This window comes from Perca flavescens, chromosome 6 (genome assembly GCF_004354835.1).
Source record: "Perca flavescens isolate YP-PL-M2 chromosome 6, PFLA_1.0, whole genome shotgun sequence".
NCBI lineage: Eukaryota > Metazoa > Chordata > Actinopteri > Perciformes > Percidae > Perca > Perca flavescens.
This window is the reverse complement of record NC_041336.1, coordinates 28,123,178-28,138,560: the sequence shown is the minus strand read 5'-3', so window position 1 is coordinate 28,138,560 and position 15,383 is coordinate 28,123,178. Positions and strand designations below refer to the sequence as shown.

At 40.6% G+C, this 15,383-nt stretch overlaps 1 protein-coding gene across 2 annotated transcripts; it reads left to right on the top strand.

The window, feature by feature from the left end:
• The first annotated feature begins 298 nt into the window (after positions 1-298).
• LOC114557916 (sulfotransferase family cytosolic 2B member 1) lies at positions 299-7,334 on the top strand. Of its 2 annotated transcripts, none has more exons than XM_028581643.1 (6): positions 299-765; positions 2,332-2,540; positions 2,650-2,776; positions 2,978-3,072; positions 5,189-5,369; positions 6,577-7,334. In XM_028581643.1, exons 1-6 carry the CDS (start codon positions 627-629, stop codon positions 6,690-6,692), a joined length of 867 nt encoding a protein of 288 aa, XP_028437444.1. In that variant the 5' UTR covers positions 299-626; the 3' UTR covers positions 6,693-7,334. The 2 variants fall into 2 exon arrangements, with proteins under 2 accessions (XP_028437444.1, XP_028437442.1); XM_028581641.1 differs by lacking the exon at positions 299-765 and adding an exon at positions 1,492-1,965.
• The last annotated feature ends 8,049 nt before the right edge of the window (positions 7,335-15,383 follow it).

Genomic DNA, 15,383 nt, shown 5'->3' with positions numbered 1-15,383 from the left:
GGAGTCCAACAAAGCTGTCATTATTGAAATGCCACAATAGGCTTAGCTGTCACTTAATACACATGCACACTATCTTTTCTGTTTACGATTGCTGCCTGTGTGGTTGCTGAAATCCTGCTTGCTTGTTAGAGAGAGACATTTGCTGTGACACACTGACATTAGCCTTACATTGTGAATTCCAATGAGAATTAGTGGAGTGTCACTCAAGGGTCAGTGGTACCAACCCTGCAACGTTTTGTGTCAAGAAAAGGGTTCTTAGCAACGCCTCAGTTTTACCCTGGAAACCCAGGGTCACACAGAGGTGATTCTTGAGAAAGGGTTGTATAATCAGGCAAACCATTTCTTTAAACCCAGCCCTCATCTTATATGGAGGTTCCACCCCTGAAATGATTTGCAGGACAGATTTGTACAAAAAAATGTACAAGGAAAAAAAAGTGATACAGCCCTGCCAGCTGGCCAACAAAGAGGAGCTCGGAGAAAAGGGACTATAGGTTACCTCAGAGAGAGAGAGTGAAAGAGAAAGGAGCAACGTGTAGGCTACCAGACTGCGAAACGGCAAGTATACCGGACCTCGAACAAGCCACCACTCGCCTGCAGAGCTTTAAACCCCTGAGCCAGGCACAATCATGACGTCCTCAACTGAATATATTCAGTACCACGGAATTCTGCTGCCCCTTGAAGCTCATAGCAAGGAGAGCTTGGAGTACGCCGAAAATTTCTCTGTGAAAGACACTGATGTATTTGCTGTAACTTACCCCAAGTCAGGTACAGTACAATGTATCAATTCTCATATCTGTTTGTTGTCTCTTTTCAGCTGTTCCCCCCGTTTACACATACAAGGAGCATGATGTAAATTGATAATGAAATCAAAGTCTGTGTAGACTTTAGGCTTTATCTTTTGAATAAATTATAGATAATATGTTTAGGCCATGTTTGGGTGCCTGTGTTTCGAGCACCAAAAAATGCAGATCCACCAGGTGTTTGATCAGCATCAGTGCTGCCTGAGGAAGAGAACTGATCTCTGTGAGCGTTGGTACTGTAATGTTAGGCTACTTGGTGTGACTTTGGCTTATGGACAACATTACATGGGTTGACTACAGTATATGGAGGGATTAATAAAGAAAATTAGTCAAAGGGAATACACACATTTTCTTTTAATTCATTTTAATTATCCCTTTGAATTGCTAAAACAATAAACAAAATGTAATACTTTTTATTGATCCCCATTGTGGAAATTACAATTTACACTCTGTTAGAACACATGGCACATATCACACAGGCCTGAAATACACACACACACACATACTCAGGGACCTATTTATGGTGACTTGAACCAAAGTATTTTGCTGTAGGCCTAAACAGAAAACGGGTTAAACAGGTTAAATCAGTCAATGTGCAGTCCACTGGCCAGAAGAAAAATGCTGTGCTACCTTCAGGTCGCTCTCGGAAAGTTGGGTTTTAAATAGTATTGTTTGATTAAAAATGGTAATCGTGCAGTAAGTTGGTTTTGCTCATGTATCTAGTAACGAAACAGACGCGTTACTAATTGATTATTCATTAAAGAGATGCGGCAAAACTTTAAAGTAGGCTACTTGTGTTTCAGTGGCAAATTAATTAGGCTACTTGAAGTAGTCGTAGTAGCCTAGCCTACAAAGGTAGCCTACACAACTTACCATATAAAAAACCAATACAACAATGAGAGGAGTTTGGAGTTTTTTTTTAATAAGTTTATGTCTCAATTGAGATTTCCCCCACATACCGTGAATGCAGCAGGGCGCTTCCTTTTTTCGTGATCGGTGCTACTTTGCTTTAATCCTCGCAACATAATGTCTTCAGAAGAACTGTATCTGCTGTATCATGGACTTATGCTTCCTAAAGAGACACATTCCTTCGAGAGCTTGAAGTTTGCGCATGAATTCACGTTTAAAGACGAGGACGTCACGGCTGTCGTGTACCCGAAGTCAGGTCAGTGTTTATATAAGACGAGTGGTTTTGGGCTCACCGGAGTCATGGTAACAAATACAATTAGTGTAGTTATTATAGTTAGTTCTCACATTAAAACAAAACCCGAACAAGTTGCAGACTTAGAAATGTTTCCAAGGTTATGAACTTATTATGGTAACACTAGCACATTGTGTGTGTGAGTGTGTGAGTGAGAGTCAGTGAGTGAGTCATTGAGGGTGATGATTGCTTGAAATGGAATGTGCTCTTTTGCTCATTCATCAATTTACTTTACATACCTCCCTATTACTATTCATGGTCATGGAAACCAAGGCCTACCCATGCAGCAGTCTTGGTATGTATTATCTGATGCTCTATTGTTTTCTGCAGGTACAATCTGGATGCAGGAGATCCTCCCACTGGTGCTGAATGGGGGGGATCTGACACCGATCCAAACCATTCCTAACTGGGACAGGGTCCCCTGGCTGGAGGAGAAAAGATTAGCATTGGTTGTGGATCAGTTGGCATCTCCACGGGCGCTGGTCACACATTTTCCTTACCGCCTCATGCCCCCTTCCTTCCACACCTCCAAAGCCAAGGTAAAAGGGTGGAGGCTTTGTGTAATATTCCTGTGGTCTCATTCCATAATTAATATGACACATTTACCCTGTTATGGTATTGAATTAGTCCGTCGTGTCTCTGCCACAGGTGATCTATGTCATGAGGAACCCTAAGGACGTCATGGTGTCTTCATATTTCTTCCATCAGATGGCCGAATTCCTCGAGGATCCAGGAACCTTTGATGAATTCATGGATAAATTCCTTGAGGGCAGAGGTCAGAGGTCTCATCCCACATAAAGAGTTTACTCTGAAAAAAGCATGAACAGCAGTAGAGAGGTTCAGCATTTTGGTGTATTACCATGTGAACCGATTTTGGATTGTGAAAGACAAAGTCATCTTTGTATGTCATTTCTGCTGAAGTAGCACAATGGTTGTTTGCATTTATACTGGGGTCTGTTGTCTGTGTTGTCTGCAGTATTGTTTGGAAAATGGACAGACCATGTGAAGGGCTGGAGAGATACACAGCTGGGAGACAGAATAATGTACATCACATATGAAGAAATGGCTAAGGTAAAACTCGCCCCAGAACTCTCATGGTCTACTGCTGAGTTTATTTGTGATTACAATTTTTAATTTCTTTTTAAAACAACACATAAAACATACCAATTGCAAGTTTTTTTAAAAAAAAAAAAAAAAAAGAAAGAAAAAGAAATCATCTAAAAGCCAGAGTTAGGGTTGAGTCCAGGGCCTGAAGTTAACTTTTTTGACCACCAGCCAGTTAGGTTTTTTGCCTCATAAAGGTGAAAAACAGGAATTGCACAAACATTGTTCTTTAACTTGTAAGAATACATTTAAGTGCTGTCAAGTTATTAACGGAATCAATATAAGTAATAATAACATAATAACATTTTTTTTAAATCTTTTTGTTCATTGATTTCCCATGTCACAGACAGTCATATACTGACTGCTGCTAATCTGAGTCCACAAAAAAGGAGCAGATGCACTCCTCTTCCTCCACCTCTGCTAACTCAACAGATATAGAGCTATCGCAGCTCGTATGTAAACAAATCACACGCGGCTGTGTTGATGGCTGATTTAGTCACGTAGACAGGTCCTGGCAGCTGTTAGTTACAGAGTTCAGGAACCGTTAAGCAGAACTAAATTAATATTATTGTTACTGGTAAAGTTACCGGGTACCGGACATTTTCTCACCGGTTCCCAACTCCCAACATGCACACGCACACACATATGTGCAACTGTCATTGTACTGTAGCCTACGTCAGCGTTGCATTATCTCATCCCATCTCACCAACAGTTTAATACTAGTTTGCACATCCAAACGTAGTCAGAGAAGGGCCTCATCTTATTTCCGATCGCATGAACGTTCCAAAACAGCAGTCGCAGACTCTCAAACTGCGCTGCTTTCGTTGACGTCAGTGCCTTGACCGCAGCGGTCTCCTCCGGAAGCGCAGTCTTTGATAGTTTACAACTTATCCTGTGTCGGTGGCTTTTTGATGACTCATGGTCCTTAATTGCTTCTAATTTTAAGATTTTAGTCCCGATTACACAAGGATTTTACTTTGCTTTCTCTGAGCCATACACACACGACAGTCACAGCAGTACATTTGTTCTGTACTGCTGTCATAAATCAGCCACTCACGAACCTTGCCGTTGTCGCCAATTGTCCACTTTGTATTAAAACGTCTTCTTTTACTTTTCTTTGACTCATCCTCGTCGTTTTGTTGGTTGTTCATTTCAGATGGCCTCTTAACATTGGCTACCTGCCAATGTTGCAGGTAGCGTGGTCGGGTGTTAATTTCAGGCCCTGGTTGAGTCTGAACATTAAATGTTAACCATTGCAAGAGTAAACTTTACCTGAGTAGGCTGTGTAGACAATCATTGATTGATTAGTGTGTGTTCCATCAGACACATGTGACCAACGAATGGAAAAAAACTCCTGCGTAAACCAGCCGTAACTAAAGCTGCTTAAATATGACTAGCTCATTGTCAATGGCTTCACAATGGACCCTCATTAAAATGAAATGAAATCATGTAGAAAGTTCTTCATGAGAGAAGGTACATTATAAGATAAAGGCAAACTGTTGCCTTACATACAGTACAGGCCAAAAGTTTGGACACACCTTCTCATTCAATTCGTTTCCTTTTTATTTTCATGACTATTTACATTGTAAATTCTCACTGAAGGCATCAAAACTATGAATAAACACATATGGAATTATGTACTTAACAAAAAAGTGTGAAATAACTGAAAATATGTCTTATATTTTAGATTCTTCAAAGTAGCCACCCTTTGCTTTTTTATTAATAAGGGAAAAACTTCCACTAATTAACCCTGACAAAGCACACCTGTGAAGTGAAAACCATTTCAGGTGACTACCTCATGAAGCTCATTGAGAGAACACCAAGGGTTTGCAGAGTTATCAAAAAAAGCAAAGGGTGGCTACTTTGAAGAATCTTAAAATATAAGACATGTTTTTAGTTATTTCGCACTTTTTTGTTAAGTACATCATTCCATATGTGTTCATTCATAGTTTTGATGCCTTCAGTGAGAATCTACAATGTAAATAGTCATGAAAATAAAGAAACACTTTGAATGAGAAGGTGTGCCCAAACTTTTGGCCTGTACTGTAAATGAAAGAACATGTGTCCATTTGACCCTCTTTAGGACCTCCCTGCAGCTGTCAGGCGTTTCTCAGATTTTCTGGGCCGTAATCTGAGTGAAGAAGTCATTCAGAAGATAGCAGAACATTGCTCCTTCAAGACCATGAAGACCAACAAAATGTCCAACTTTAGCCTGGTCCCTAAGGAGTACATGAACCACGACAAATCTCCCTTCTTCAGGAAAGGTGAGGCTCAGTATCGTGTGTCCATCCTCACTTCCTCTGCTTTCGTCAGTTTGCCTTGAATTGCATTTAACTTGAAGCTGATCAGGTCAGTTTAGTACAACACTAGTCTTGCATTGCCAGACCTTCCTCCACCGCTGCGGAGGAGGGTCTGGCGAGTCCACACGGCCCTCGGGGATAGGAGAAAAACATGCTCCAGTTTATTGGCATGTCTTTAAACCAGCCCAAAAAAATCGATACAGCATAGTATCGTGATATTTTCCATGGCACTAGTGTAGCGATACACAGACGCCATGTATTTTATTATATATGTGTTATATGTGACAATCCCATTTTGCAGCAATAAAAGTGAATTGAGATGAACAAACAGAGAAATGTATATTTTTAGATAAAACAGATGTTGACAAAGTTGGAAAAAAGGTAATACATTGCAATATATTGCAGAATATTGCAATATGTTTAAAATCACAATAATATTGTATCGTGACATAAGTATCGTGATGATATCGTATCATGAGGCCTCTGGTGATTCCCACCCGTACTAAGCGCCATCCAGAGCCACGGTGCCGCTGCAAAATAGCCTCGTGAAGGAACTTGTTTTGGTGGAACAATCGTCTTTTTTAAAGACAATTTTTTGGGCATTTTTCGGCCTTTGTTTTTGATAGGACAGATGAAGACATGAAAAGGGGGGAATGACATGCAGCAAAGGGCAGCAGGTCGGAGTCGACCTTGGGCCCGCTGCGTCAAGGAGTAAACCTCTGTATATGGGCGCCCACTCTACCGATTGAGCTATCTGGGCGCCCTCAAAAGTTGTTTTAGTCGTGCAACAGAAAACTCTGATTTGACAATTAGTCAGTTAGCTGTCTGGATTTACCCTGCAGAGATCTGAGGAGCAGTTAACCATAGTCCTTATAAATCCACCTGAGTTTAAAATACCAAAACAAAGAAAGCGGAAGGTAACGGACAGCCAGTCAAAAAGAGGGACATCCGGCGGAATTCGCGGTGGCACCGGAGCAATCCCGGAAGTGGAAGGTCATGGATATAGACTAGTACAACCAAGTGTTCAAATTGGGTTATTAGGAGTGATATTTAATCAGATATGTTAGTGGATTTTCAGCGTCCATACAAATGTCTGACTGTATTTTTAGATTTCTACTAAATGAATCGTTGCGCTCATGTGACTGTCTTGGTGTGTGTGTTTTCATATTAGGTGTTGCCGGAGACTGGGAAAACCATTTTAGCTCAGAGCAACTGGCCAGATTCACATCGGCCATTCGCAAAGAGCTGGAGGGTGGGAGCTTCTCTCTGCCATGGAGCATGGATTGACCATCAACCAAAGCAAAGAGAGAGGGAAAGAGTTGTAGAAATGAGATCAAGTGGGAAATCGGTGATAACTAGGCCAAAATTTACTTTTGGTTTTAATACTAGGCATATGACTAAAAGCATTTTATTGATTTTAAAAACTCTAAACATGGTTAAAACAACCATCACTTGCATTATAACAAAACATAAATGTTATTTAACAGAAAATATTTTTTTGTGCTAATTACTGCATTATTGCCTGGTGTTTACTTTATACATTTCTGTCCCTACTACTTAGTGTGTAGTCTCATAATGCCAGACCTATCTCCACAGCGCTGCAGAGTAAGGTCTGGCTACACCGCACATACGTTCTAGGGAAAAAGAAAACGCTCTGGGTTGTTTGTATTTCGTTAAACCAATCACTATCTTAGGGCAGCGCTAAGCTCCGGACACAGCGACAGTGGCACTGCAAAATGGTCTCTGGAAGGACCTTGTTTTGGTGGAACATTTGCACCCCGCAAAAGAATACGCCGCATACAACATTCAATCAAGTTAACTGTTCATAATAAATTAGCCATAATTTGCTCCTACCAGTGTATCACCGTGTGTACTTCATCCACAGCAATCCCACCACTCGTTCCCAAAACGTCCCAGTTAGATACTGTAAACATATTCTTTGTAAATCTTAACAATCATTCCCCCGAAAGAACCAAGCGGGCCTGCCTTGTTGCACAATACAAATTTTCTTCAAAACTTGCAATTTGTGCCAACTTGCGTGTAGCTTGCTAGTTCGAAGTTTGGATTTTGAGAATGGCAACACACAGAGAGCGGAAGGTCAGGGGCAAAGCCTGACATCCTGCGTGTGAGCCAAGCGCCAGATGTCAGGCTTTATCCTAGAAATCTACTTCCGTTGACCCAGGGGGGGGGGCATTTTAGGCCTTTATTTCCATAGAACAGCTTAAGACATGAAGGGGGAGAGAGAGGGGATGACAAAGGGCTGCAGGTCGGAGCCGAACCCACGACCACTGTGTCTAGGAGCAAACCTCTACCCATGGGCGCACGCTCCACCAGGTGAGCTACCCATATGAATAGGTGATACTAGCTTTCTAAACCTACTAGTAGGTGTAGCAGGCCCCTAAATACCCGTATCTATTAGGCTGATAAGCACTGATAACGCCCATTCAGTGGAATGTAAACATTTGATATGGGAGCCACAAATCAAGTGATAATATACCTAACAAAAGCTTGATGCCATGTAAAACAGTATGCTATGATCGGATTATAGTATTCTAAGGGTTCATTTTCCCAACAGTCTCAATCTCCCAAACTCTTTACACAATAAAATGAAAGGGACAGAAATGTAGTTTTAATCACACATTTTATGCTTCATTGATGTTTTTTGGTAGATTATTTTGTGATATTTCATTGAGTGATTAATTAAACTTTTAATTCACTATTTGAATTACTACTGCCCTGATATGTATTCCTTCAGTATCTTACGTGTATTACTTATTGCATGCTTGCTTTGGCCTTAAAGTATATACTAAAGGAAAAGTCATGTATACTTGGTCATCTTTTTCTTTAAGGGATACGTCTGTAGAGCCCTGTTCTTTGTATGTGGATAATCAAGTTATTCAGATTAGAATGTTGATGATTTGACACAAATCTGGATTTGTAATTCTTCTAAACCGGTTAAAAATCCATGTGGAACTGAGAGCAACACGTCTGGATTCAGGATTTTGGATGAAAACATGCTGGTTATTGAAAAATAATTAGTATCTCTTAGTGTAATTATCATAAAGTTTTCATAATAAAGAGTTACCCATACTTTATATAATAAAATATATAACATTTATTTTGAAATTCTGTGAACAAAAACAAATAAACTTAACTAAGATCCTGACTGTCAAAAGAGCAATGGAGCATTTTCATTAAAATGAGAACTTGTAATTTGAACACTAAAACTTGTACTAAAAATGATTATTGGCAGAACTCACTTTGTGCAATATTGTTCATGCAATGAAAGCAAATTTTTAGAAGAGGTTTTAGAAAGGTTATGATTTTTACTAAAAAGTCTCTTGCACATATTTTTGATTCCACTAGATGGCAGCCACACATCATCACTGGTTCTGTTCACTCATAGCCAATCCTACACAAAATACATTCACTCATAAAGATACCAGGACATGGATGGACAGAATCTGGAAGTCTGAGTGGTGCTGCGGTCAAAAATAGTCTGTTGCTGGTTTTTATGCCAAATTAAAATATGAAAATTCCTTATTAGAGATCTGGAAAAAAAACACACCTCACTAAGACAATGTTACTAGGATCAGCCCAACAGTCTTAAAGTTTAAATATTATAAAGCAATAGCCCACACAGCAAATGTGTCAATGATTGCATCTCCCAATCACAGTTTTCTTTCTTATATCCTGCATTAAGTCAGGTAAGAGATGTCAAATTTGTCATTGATCTTGGTTATGCTCTAAACTAGTACAGTGCCCGTTGAAAATGTGCCTGTTTGGAACGGGATGTTGCTTGGCCTGTGGTATTGCTGCTTGTAGCATTCTCCAGAACCAAATTGTACCCCAAAATTACTTAAAGAAGGACCCCAAACCACCTAATATGTAACGCAACTGTATAGCCTACTACTGACTTACAGTGTACGTCTACATCAGGGAAAGACATTGTACTACTGCATTTACCTGACAGAGAATGCTGCAGATTCTGAATTTGACCACAATTAAAATGTGGAATAATCAGACAGTTGCCTCATGGAGTCATGGCAGTGTGCTACCCATCTGGCCCGTTATGAGAGCCAATCAGCAAAAAGTTGCATTAATCAACCACCAGAACCGGACCAGGTACAGAGATGGACTCACAGAGTGTGTCTGTGCGCATAGAGAGAGAGAGAGAGAGAGAGAGAGAGAGAGAGACAGAGGGGGCGGAAAGAAAAGGTGGAAGCAATGCAAATAAAGAGAGTTTTTCAATTTGTGCTTTTTCGTCAACGATACTGCATGTTGATATCGCCCATAGACAGTATATAATGGACCAATAGACCCCGTTGCTCTGGACGGAGACCAGTGAAGGATATTAGAAGCACTTTTCCGGTGATGGCCAGCTTTACTGCGCAGCCTCCAACTGAGAGAATGTGACGTGAGCAACGTGTCTGAAAGTTGTAAGTCTTCTGGTAGCTGTGCCAAGAGAAATCTCAATCATTCCCAATCTTACAGAGACGGAGACTGTAGGTGTATGTAAGGAGATAACATGGGCACAGGCTAATTATTGATCACTAACATGCTAGTTAACATTAGTAATTAAACCTAAACATCTCATGTAAGTCGAAACTGCCTGCAAGCTTCTCCTGTACTATACGGTAATTCCTCTACTATGCGACAGTAAGTCACTTGGTTATGACACAATCGTTAGCCTATTTTTACAAAAACGTCTGCTACAGAGCCATAACGTGAGGTACAAGGTAATGGAGCCTTTTATACATTGTCGTGTTTCTTTGGAACTAAACAACGGACAAATAGAGTCTTTAAACGCTTCAGATGTAGAGTTATTCGCAGTCAAGTGACGTAAAAAAAAAATGGCGGTCAGCGGAATGCTAACAGGAGGTGATGGCCAGTTAGCAACAAAATGGCGCCATGATGGCTCGAGTTCTGAAGCGAAGCTTACCCCCTTGATATCGCCACAGTCAGCGTTTAACCAAGATGGCTGCGCCCGTAACGGCAAACTCGACAACTCATAACAGATCTTTACAAACCAATGGGTGACGTCACACATGCTCTGTCCATTAATATTAACAGTCTATGGTTGTGATGTTCCTGTCAGCTATCCGCTCATGCTCCAGGAAAGTGAAGAAAAGTTTGCTTGGTAAATGCAGCAATCATGTAACATTGGAAGCAGTAACCGTACGTACACACCGCCGCCGACTTGAGCTTCAAAGTTACAGGAAGTCATTAATCTCTCTCTCAGCTGCAAGACGCGGCAAATTCGTCGGCGTCACGTGTTGAGCGACCAGAGCAAGAAAGTCTTTCAAGCACAGAAAGTTGAAGTTTGGTCAACTTTATGATAATGAGGTATGACGCGGTTCAGAAGCAAACAACCAGCAACCAATCGGAATATACGACGTCCTTCACGCTGCCTGATTCCAGAGAAACATACAATGTAAACTTTCATTCCTAGCAAAACATTAGTTCCGAGAAAATGGAGGAAAAGCTCATCATCGCTGTTGCTGGGTTCCCTATAATTTATGATATGACTTTGTTTGCGTATTGGGAATGGGGTGCAGCTGACAAGCTTGTTACCCTCGCAGTGCAACCCGTTCTCACTCCGAACGTGAAATACGGACGTATGGACAGTGGCTGTCAGCGTCTGAAGCGACAAAAAAAGCGTCCTTCAGCATGTTTGTAAAACGTACCGGGGAGAGCAGCAGCTACACAGAGTTTAGTGAGTAGTATGTAAGGACGAAATTACGCGTAGGGAGGTTGGTTGGGGTGGCGTATGGGTCAAACACAGGACTTTCACCCAGGAGACCGGGGTTCGTGTCCCGCGTGGCAATCTTCCTAAAGGCGCTTTCTTTTTTAACCGTCCCATTATTCCCGCAACCGTCCCGTTCCCGCGTGTCATGGAAACCATGACCTTTTCCTTAACATAAAAAGGGACGCCAATAGTCCCGACCAAGCGCGTTTAGTTAAAGCGCGTTATATGACGCTAAAGGAGACTTTTAGCGTCAATAACAACGACAAAGGCACCTGACCAAGTGTCCATATTTTACGAGATGGGATGTGTTCTTGCAGTGCTGTCAGCTGCCCCCTCTCTTCCCCACATGCACGTATCATTCACACTGTGAGGCTGCCTTTGGGCTGAGAGGAGCGGGGTGCAGCTGATAACACAGGGAGGGTTGTTAGTAAAGTAAAGTTAAGATTGAACATTATCGAACGTAGAATGCTGCCACGTCAGAGCGGCCAAAGCATCAAAAGCTTCCCCGTACTTTTTGAAATACGTCCTTGACAGGGCGGCCAGAGCTTCTTTTGCAGCTCAAGTTGGCGGCGGTGTGTACGTACAGTTAACAGTAAACCACAGTCAAAGCCGGTAAAACTCCCCCACTGCCGTACAGAGCGTGTCAACAGCCTGCTGCGTTTTTTGACGTCAGTTTTTTCCTCAACCTTTATTGTTCGGCCGTTTAGTTTTATTCACAGTTTTTTAATATCCAATATCCAATGCTGTCCAAACTGCTCCAAAATCAAAACCCCAAGTTCATTGGGTACCCAGGAAACCAAGTTTGAAGTAGATTATATGAACGGTTCATGAGATATTTCAAAGACAGACAGACAGACATACACACATATAGAGGCTTCCCAATTTATTAGATAAATTACATTTTTTTTAAATTACAATATTTGAATAGTGATAAAATATACTCACTTTAACCATATTAAATAATTTCTGCTGACTTAAATGTTTTGTGTTTTAGTTTGTCCTCTTTTATCTTCAATTGTATCTGTTTAGTGAAAGAGCTACTGTTTAAAAAAAAAAAAAAAAAAAGAACTTACTGGGTGAAGAAAATACTAGTCTAGTAAATATCCATAAAACATTTACCTAACCCTTATGATTCTCTTTTAAATATAGGGTATGAATTTATACACACTGCAATTCCCACATTTGTTACAAATTCCATGTTTGATGGGCCAAGCACCATATATTCACCATATATATCTAATAAATCAGGAGATCTACACCAACACTGCTGCTACAGTGATGCCCCATTGCACTGTATCATTACTGTAAATACATGGAACACTTCCCTTAATTTCAATTTATCCGCACTACCATCAGTGGCCATCAAGTAGGATATATTTAACAAAACAACACAATGAGACATTGAAATAAATTAGGAATTCACATTTGGATGTTGCTGAGAAATCTGTAGAAATCTGTAGTTCATATACATTTCAATGATCATTAAAGTGACTAAAACCACAAAGTGTTAATGCACACTCCTCGATCGTTGTTTTTGTCCTTATTTTTAGGTTTAAATTGTACACAACATTGTAAATGTAACATTGATTTCTAAGTTAAATTGGTTAATGCCCTGTGTGTGTGTGTGTGTGTGTGTGTGTGTGTGTGTGTGTGTGTGTGTGTGTGTGTGTCTCCTATCTCGCCCTCCCCCGAGTTCTGACACTACTTCAATTACATGGTGGCCTTTTGTACCCGGCGAGATGTGTGTATGTGTGTGTGTGTGTGTGGTTGGGTGGATGTGTGTGTGTGTGTGTATCTGTTGAGGCAGACGGTGTGGTGCCTACCCCAGGACACCCACCCCGCTGCCGTCTTATGTCCACTGGTCCTGCCCTGGGCTGCCCACAGGATGCTGCTTTGATGCCTTCTTCCCATCAACACACTGCAGACATACACACTTCCACAAGATAGCCAATAACCCATCAGAAGATCCTCTAATCTTTTTAAAGTCTGTAACACTCAGTCAGCCAAGTCTTCTTAAGTCTGTAGACTTCCTCCGCCTAGAGCAATGCTCACATTTATCCGATGAAGCTTCAGTCAACGACAACCCGATGTTTTTGATCAATTGCAGAGTTTAGAATAGGCTTAGGGTTATGAAATTCACTTGGGTATCTGAGGTATTCTGCCACATGAAGCTCAATCTAAACAATGTCCCTGTAACTTTTTTTTCTCAATTAGCCTTTCCACTAACCTGCGAAAAATGACAATTTGGATCTTGATAAACATTTGAAAAACACCAGGGTGCCGGACATGCAAGTGAAGAAATGAGGTTGCCATTTTCACTAAGCAGTGTTGTAGTCAAGACCACCTAAACCAAGACCAAGTCCAGGCCAAGACCAAGGCAGGTCGAGATCGAGTCAAGAACAGACCAGACCAGTGCCAAACCGCCAGAGCTTCTCCTGTCTCTTGCATTCACTTTCTTTGGAATGTGTGTTAAGGGGGCAGGTAGAGGGGGTTAACAGCAACAAATTTCAAATAAGAAATGAGTCAAGTTTTTGGTTGCATTTGAAGCAGGAAGTCTTACGTCCGATCACAGTAATGATGTAAACATTATTGATATCTCTGAAGTTGTGGTCTTTACCAGTCTTGAAATAAAATCCCTAGTCCTCTTTATCCGAGACAGAGTGAAAATGCAGTCGATTCCGAGACGAGACCGAGACCTTCAAAAAGTGGTCTTGAGACCGGTCTTAAGAACAAGCCCGATTTTGAGTAATACAACACTGCCAATAAGCACTCCAGCTGGAGTAAGTGTAAAAGTCAGCTCCAAACTGGCAGCAACCCTGGGTTGTTTTCTGGGCCAGGGTTTTGTGTATCTAACATCATCTGCTTTTGTATGTCCTCCTCCCCCTGGTTTAAAAGAATACTTTTTTTTTGGAAATACACTTATTTGCTTTGCAGCGGTGTTCAATGACAAGATCGATACCACTCTAATGTGCAGTAAATATGAAGCTTGAAACAGGTGGACTAGCCTGGCTCTGTCCAAAAGTAACATAATCCACCCTTTAGCACCTCTAAAGTTTACTAATTGCATCTCGCTTAATCTGTACAGAAACAAAAGTGTAAAAACTGCAGTATGCTGTTTTATGCTGGGTTATATGCTGATAATTTGTTAGCTGGGAGCAGACACTTTCCTCTGCTGATTTCCTGGCAACTGCTCCCAGCCAAGTGATTGTTCGGCACATTAACCCCTGGTATAATGGCAAAATGTCATTTTTACACTTCAGTTTTTGTAGGGATTACATATATATATATATATATATATATATATATATATATATATATATATATATATATATATATATATATATATATATATATATAATAAATGGGAGCATAATTAATGATGTTCATTTTTTTACAAAATGAACATCATGCTCAAGACTTTTTTTTGAAAAACTCATTTTTTCATCATCAATAAATCAAGTGAGAAGTAGGGTCATTTTCCCATAGATTTCTATAGAAACCAACTTTTTGCAATAAGTGGAGTCGCTTCCTGCTGGAAATGAGATAGAAGGCAGGTTTAAGGCACTTTCTAAAGCCCAGTTCAGACCAAAGATTCGCGACAAGACGAGTTAAAACCATGGATGTAACTGGCTTCACTTTTCAGACCCAGAAGCTCCGTCCATTACTTTTACAGTCTATGGGATTAAACAATCAAGATATAATGTATTAAGTAGTGTCATATTTGTTACAGTTGGCCAGAATTACGCTAGCTGTTTTCCCTCTGTTTCCTGTCTTTAAGCTAGGCTAAACTAACTGTTGACTCAAGCTACATATGTATTGTGCAGACATGAGAGTATCTGCACAATATTGATTTTATTTGTAAAGAAAATTGTATTTTCAACACCACCATACATACACAAACACTAGCTAGGGCCTACAAATGAGCCATACAGCTTTTATTTGGATTTAGTTTTTTTCCTCTTCCATTAAACAAGCAGTAATCGAAGCTGAGTATTTCATCCCTGATGTTTCGGTATCATTTGCATAGCTAAAATAACCATGCTCCATGTTCTCGTTAGATACCTATAGCCTACAGCCCTCCCTAGGGTCATATAAGCCTGCTGTAGACATCTGCACATAGATCAGTGATAACATACAGTGCCACATCTAAACATCCTCTCCTCCCTTTTTGTATGACACAGGAAAGTCATCAAGAACACAAATGCACCATCACCCTTTTATGACTTCTT

Coding starts and splice junctions, on each gene's coding strand:
- LOC114557916 (XM_028581643.1), top strand. CDS start 627: ATGACGTCCTCAACTGAATATATTCAGTACCACGGAATTCTGCTGCCC. Junction 2,777..2,977: donor TAAATTCCTTGAGGGCAGAG/GTCAGAGGTCTC, acceptor TGTTGTCTGCAG/TATTGTTTGGAAAATGGACA. Junction 5,370..6,576: donor ATCTCCCTTCTTCAGGAAAG/GTGAGGCTCAGT, acceptor TTTTCATATTAG/GTGTTGCCGGAGACTGGGAA.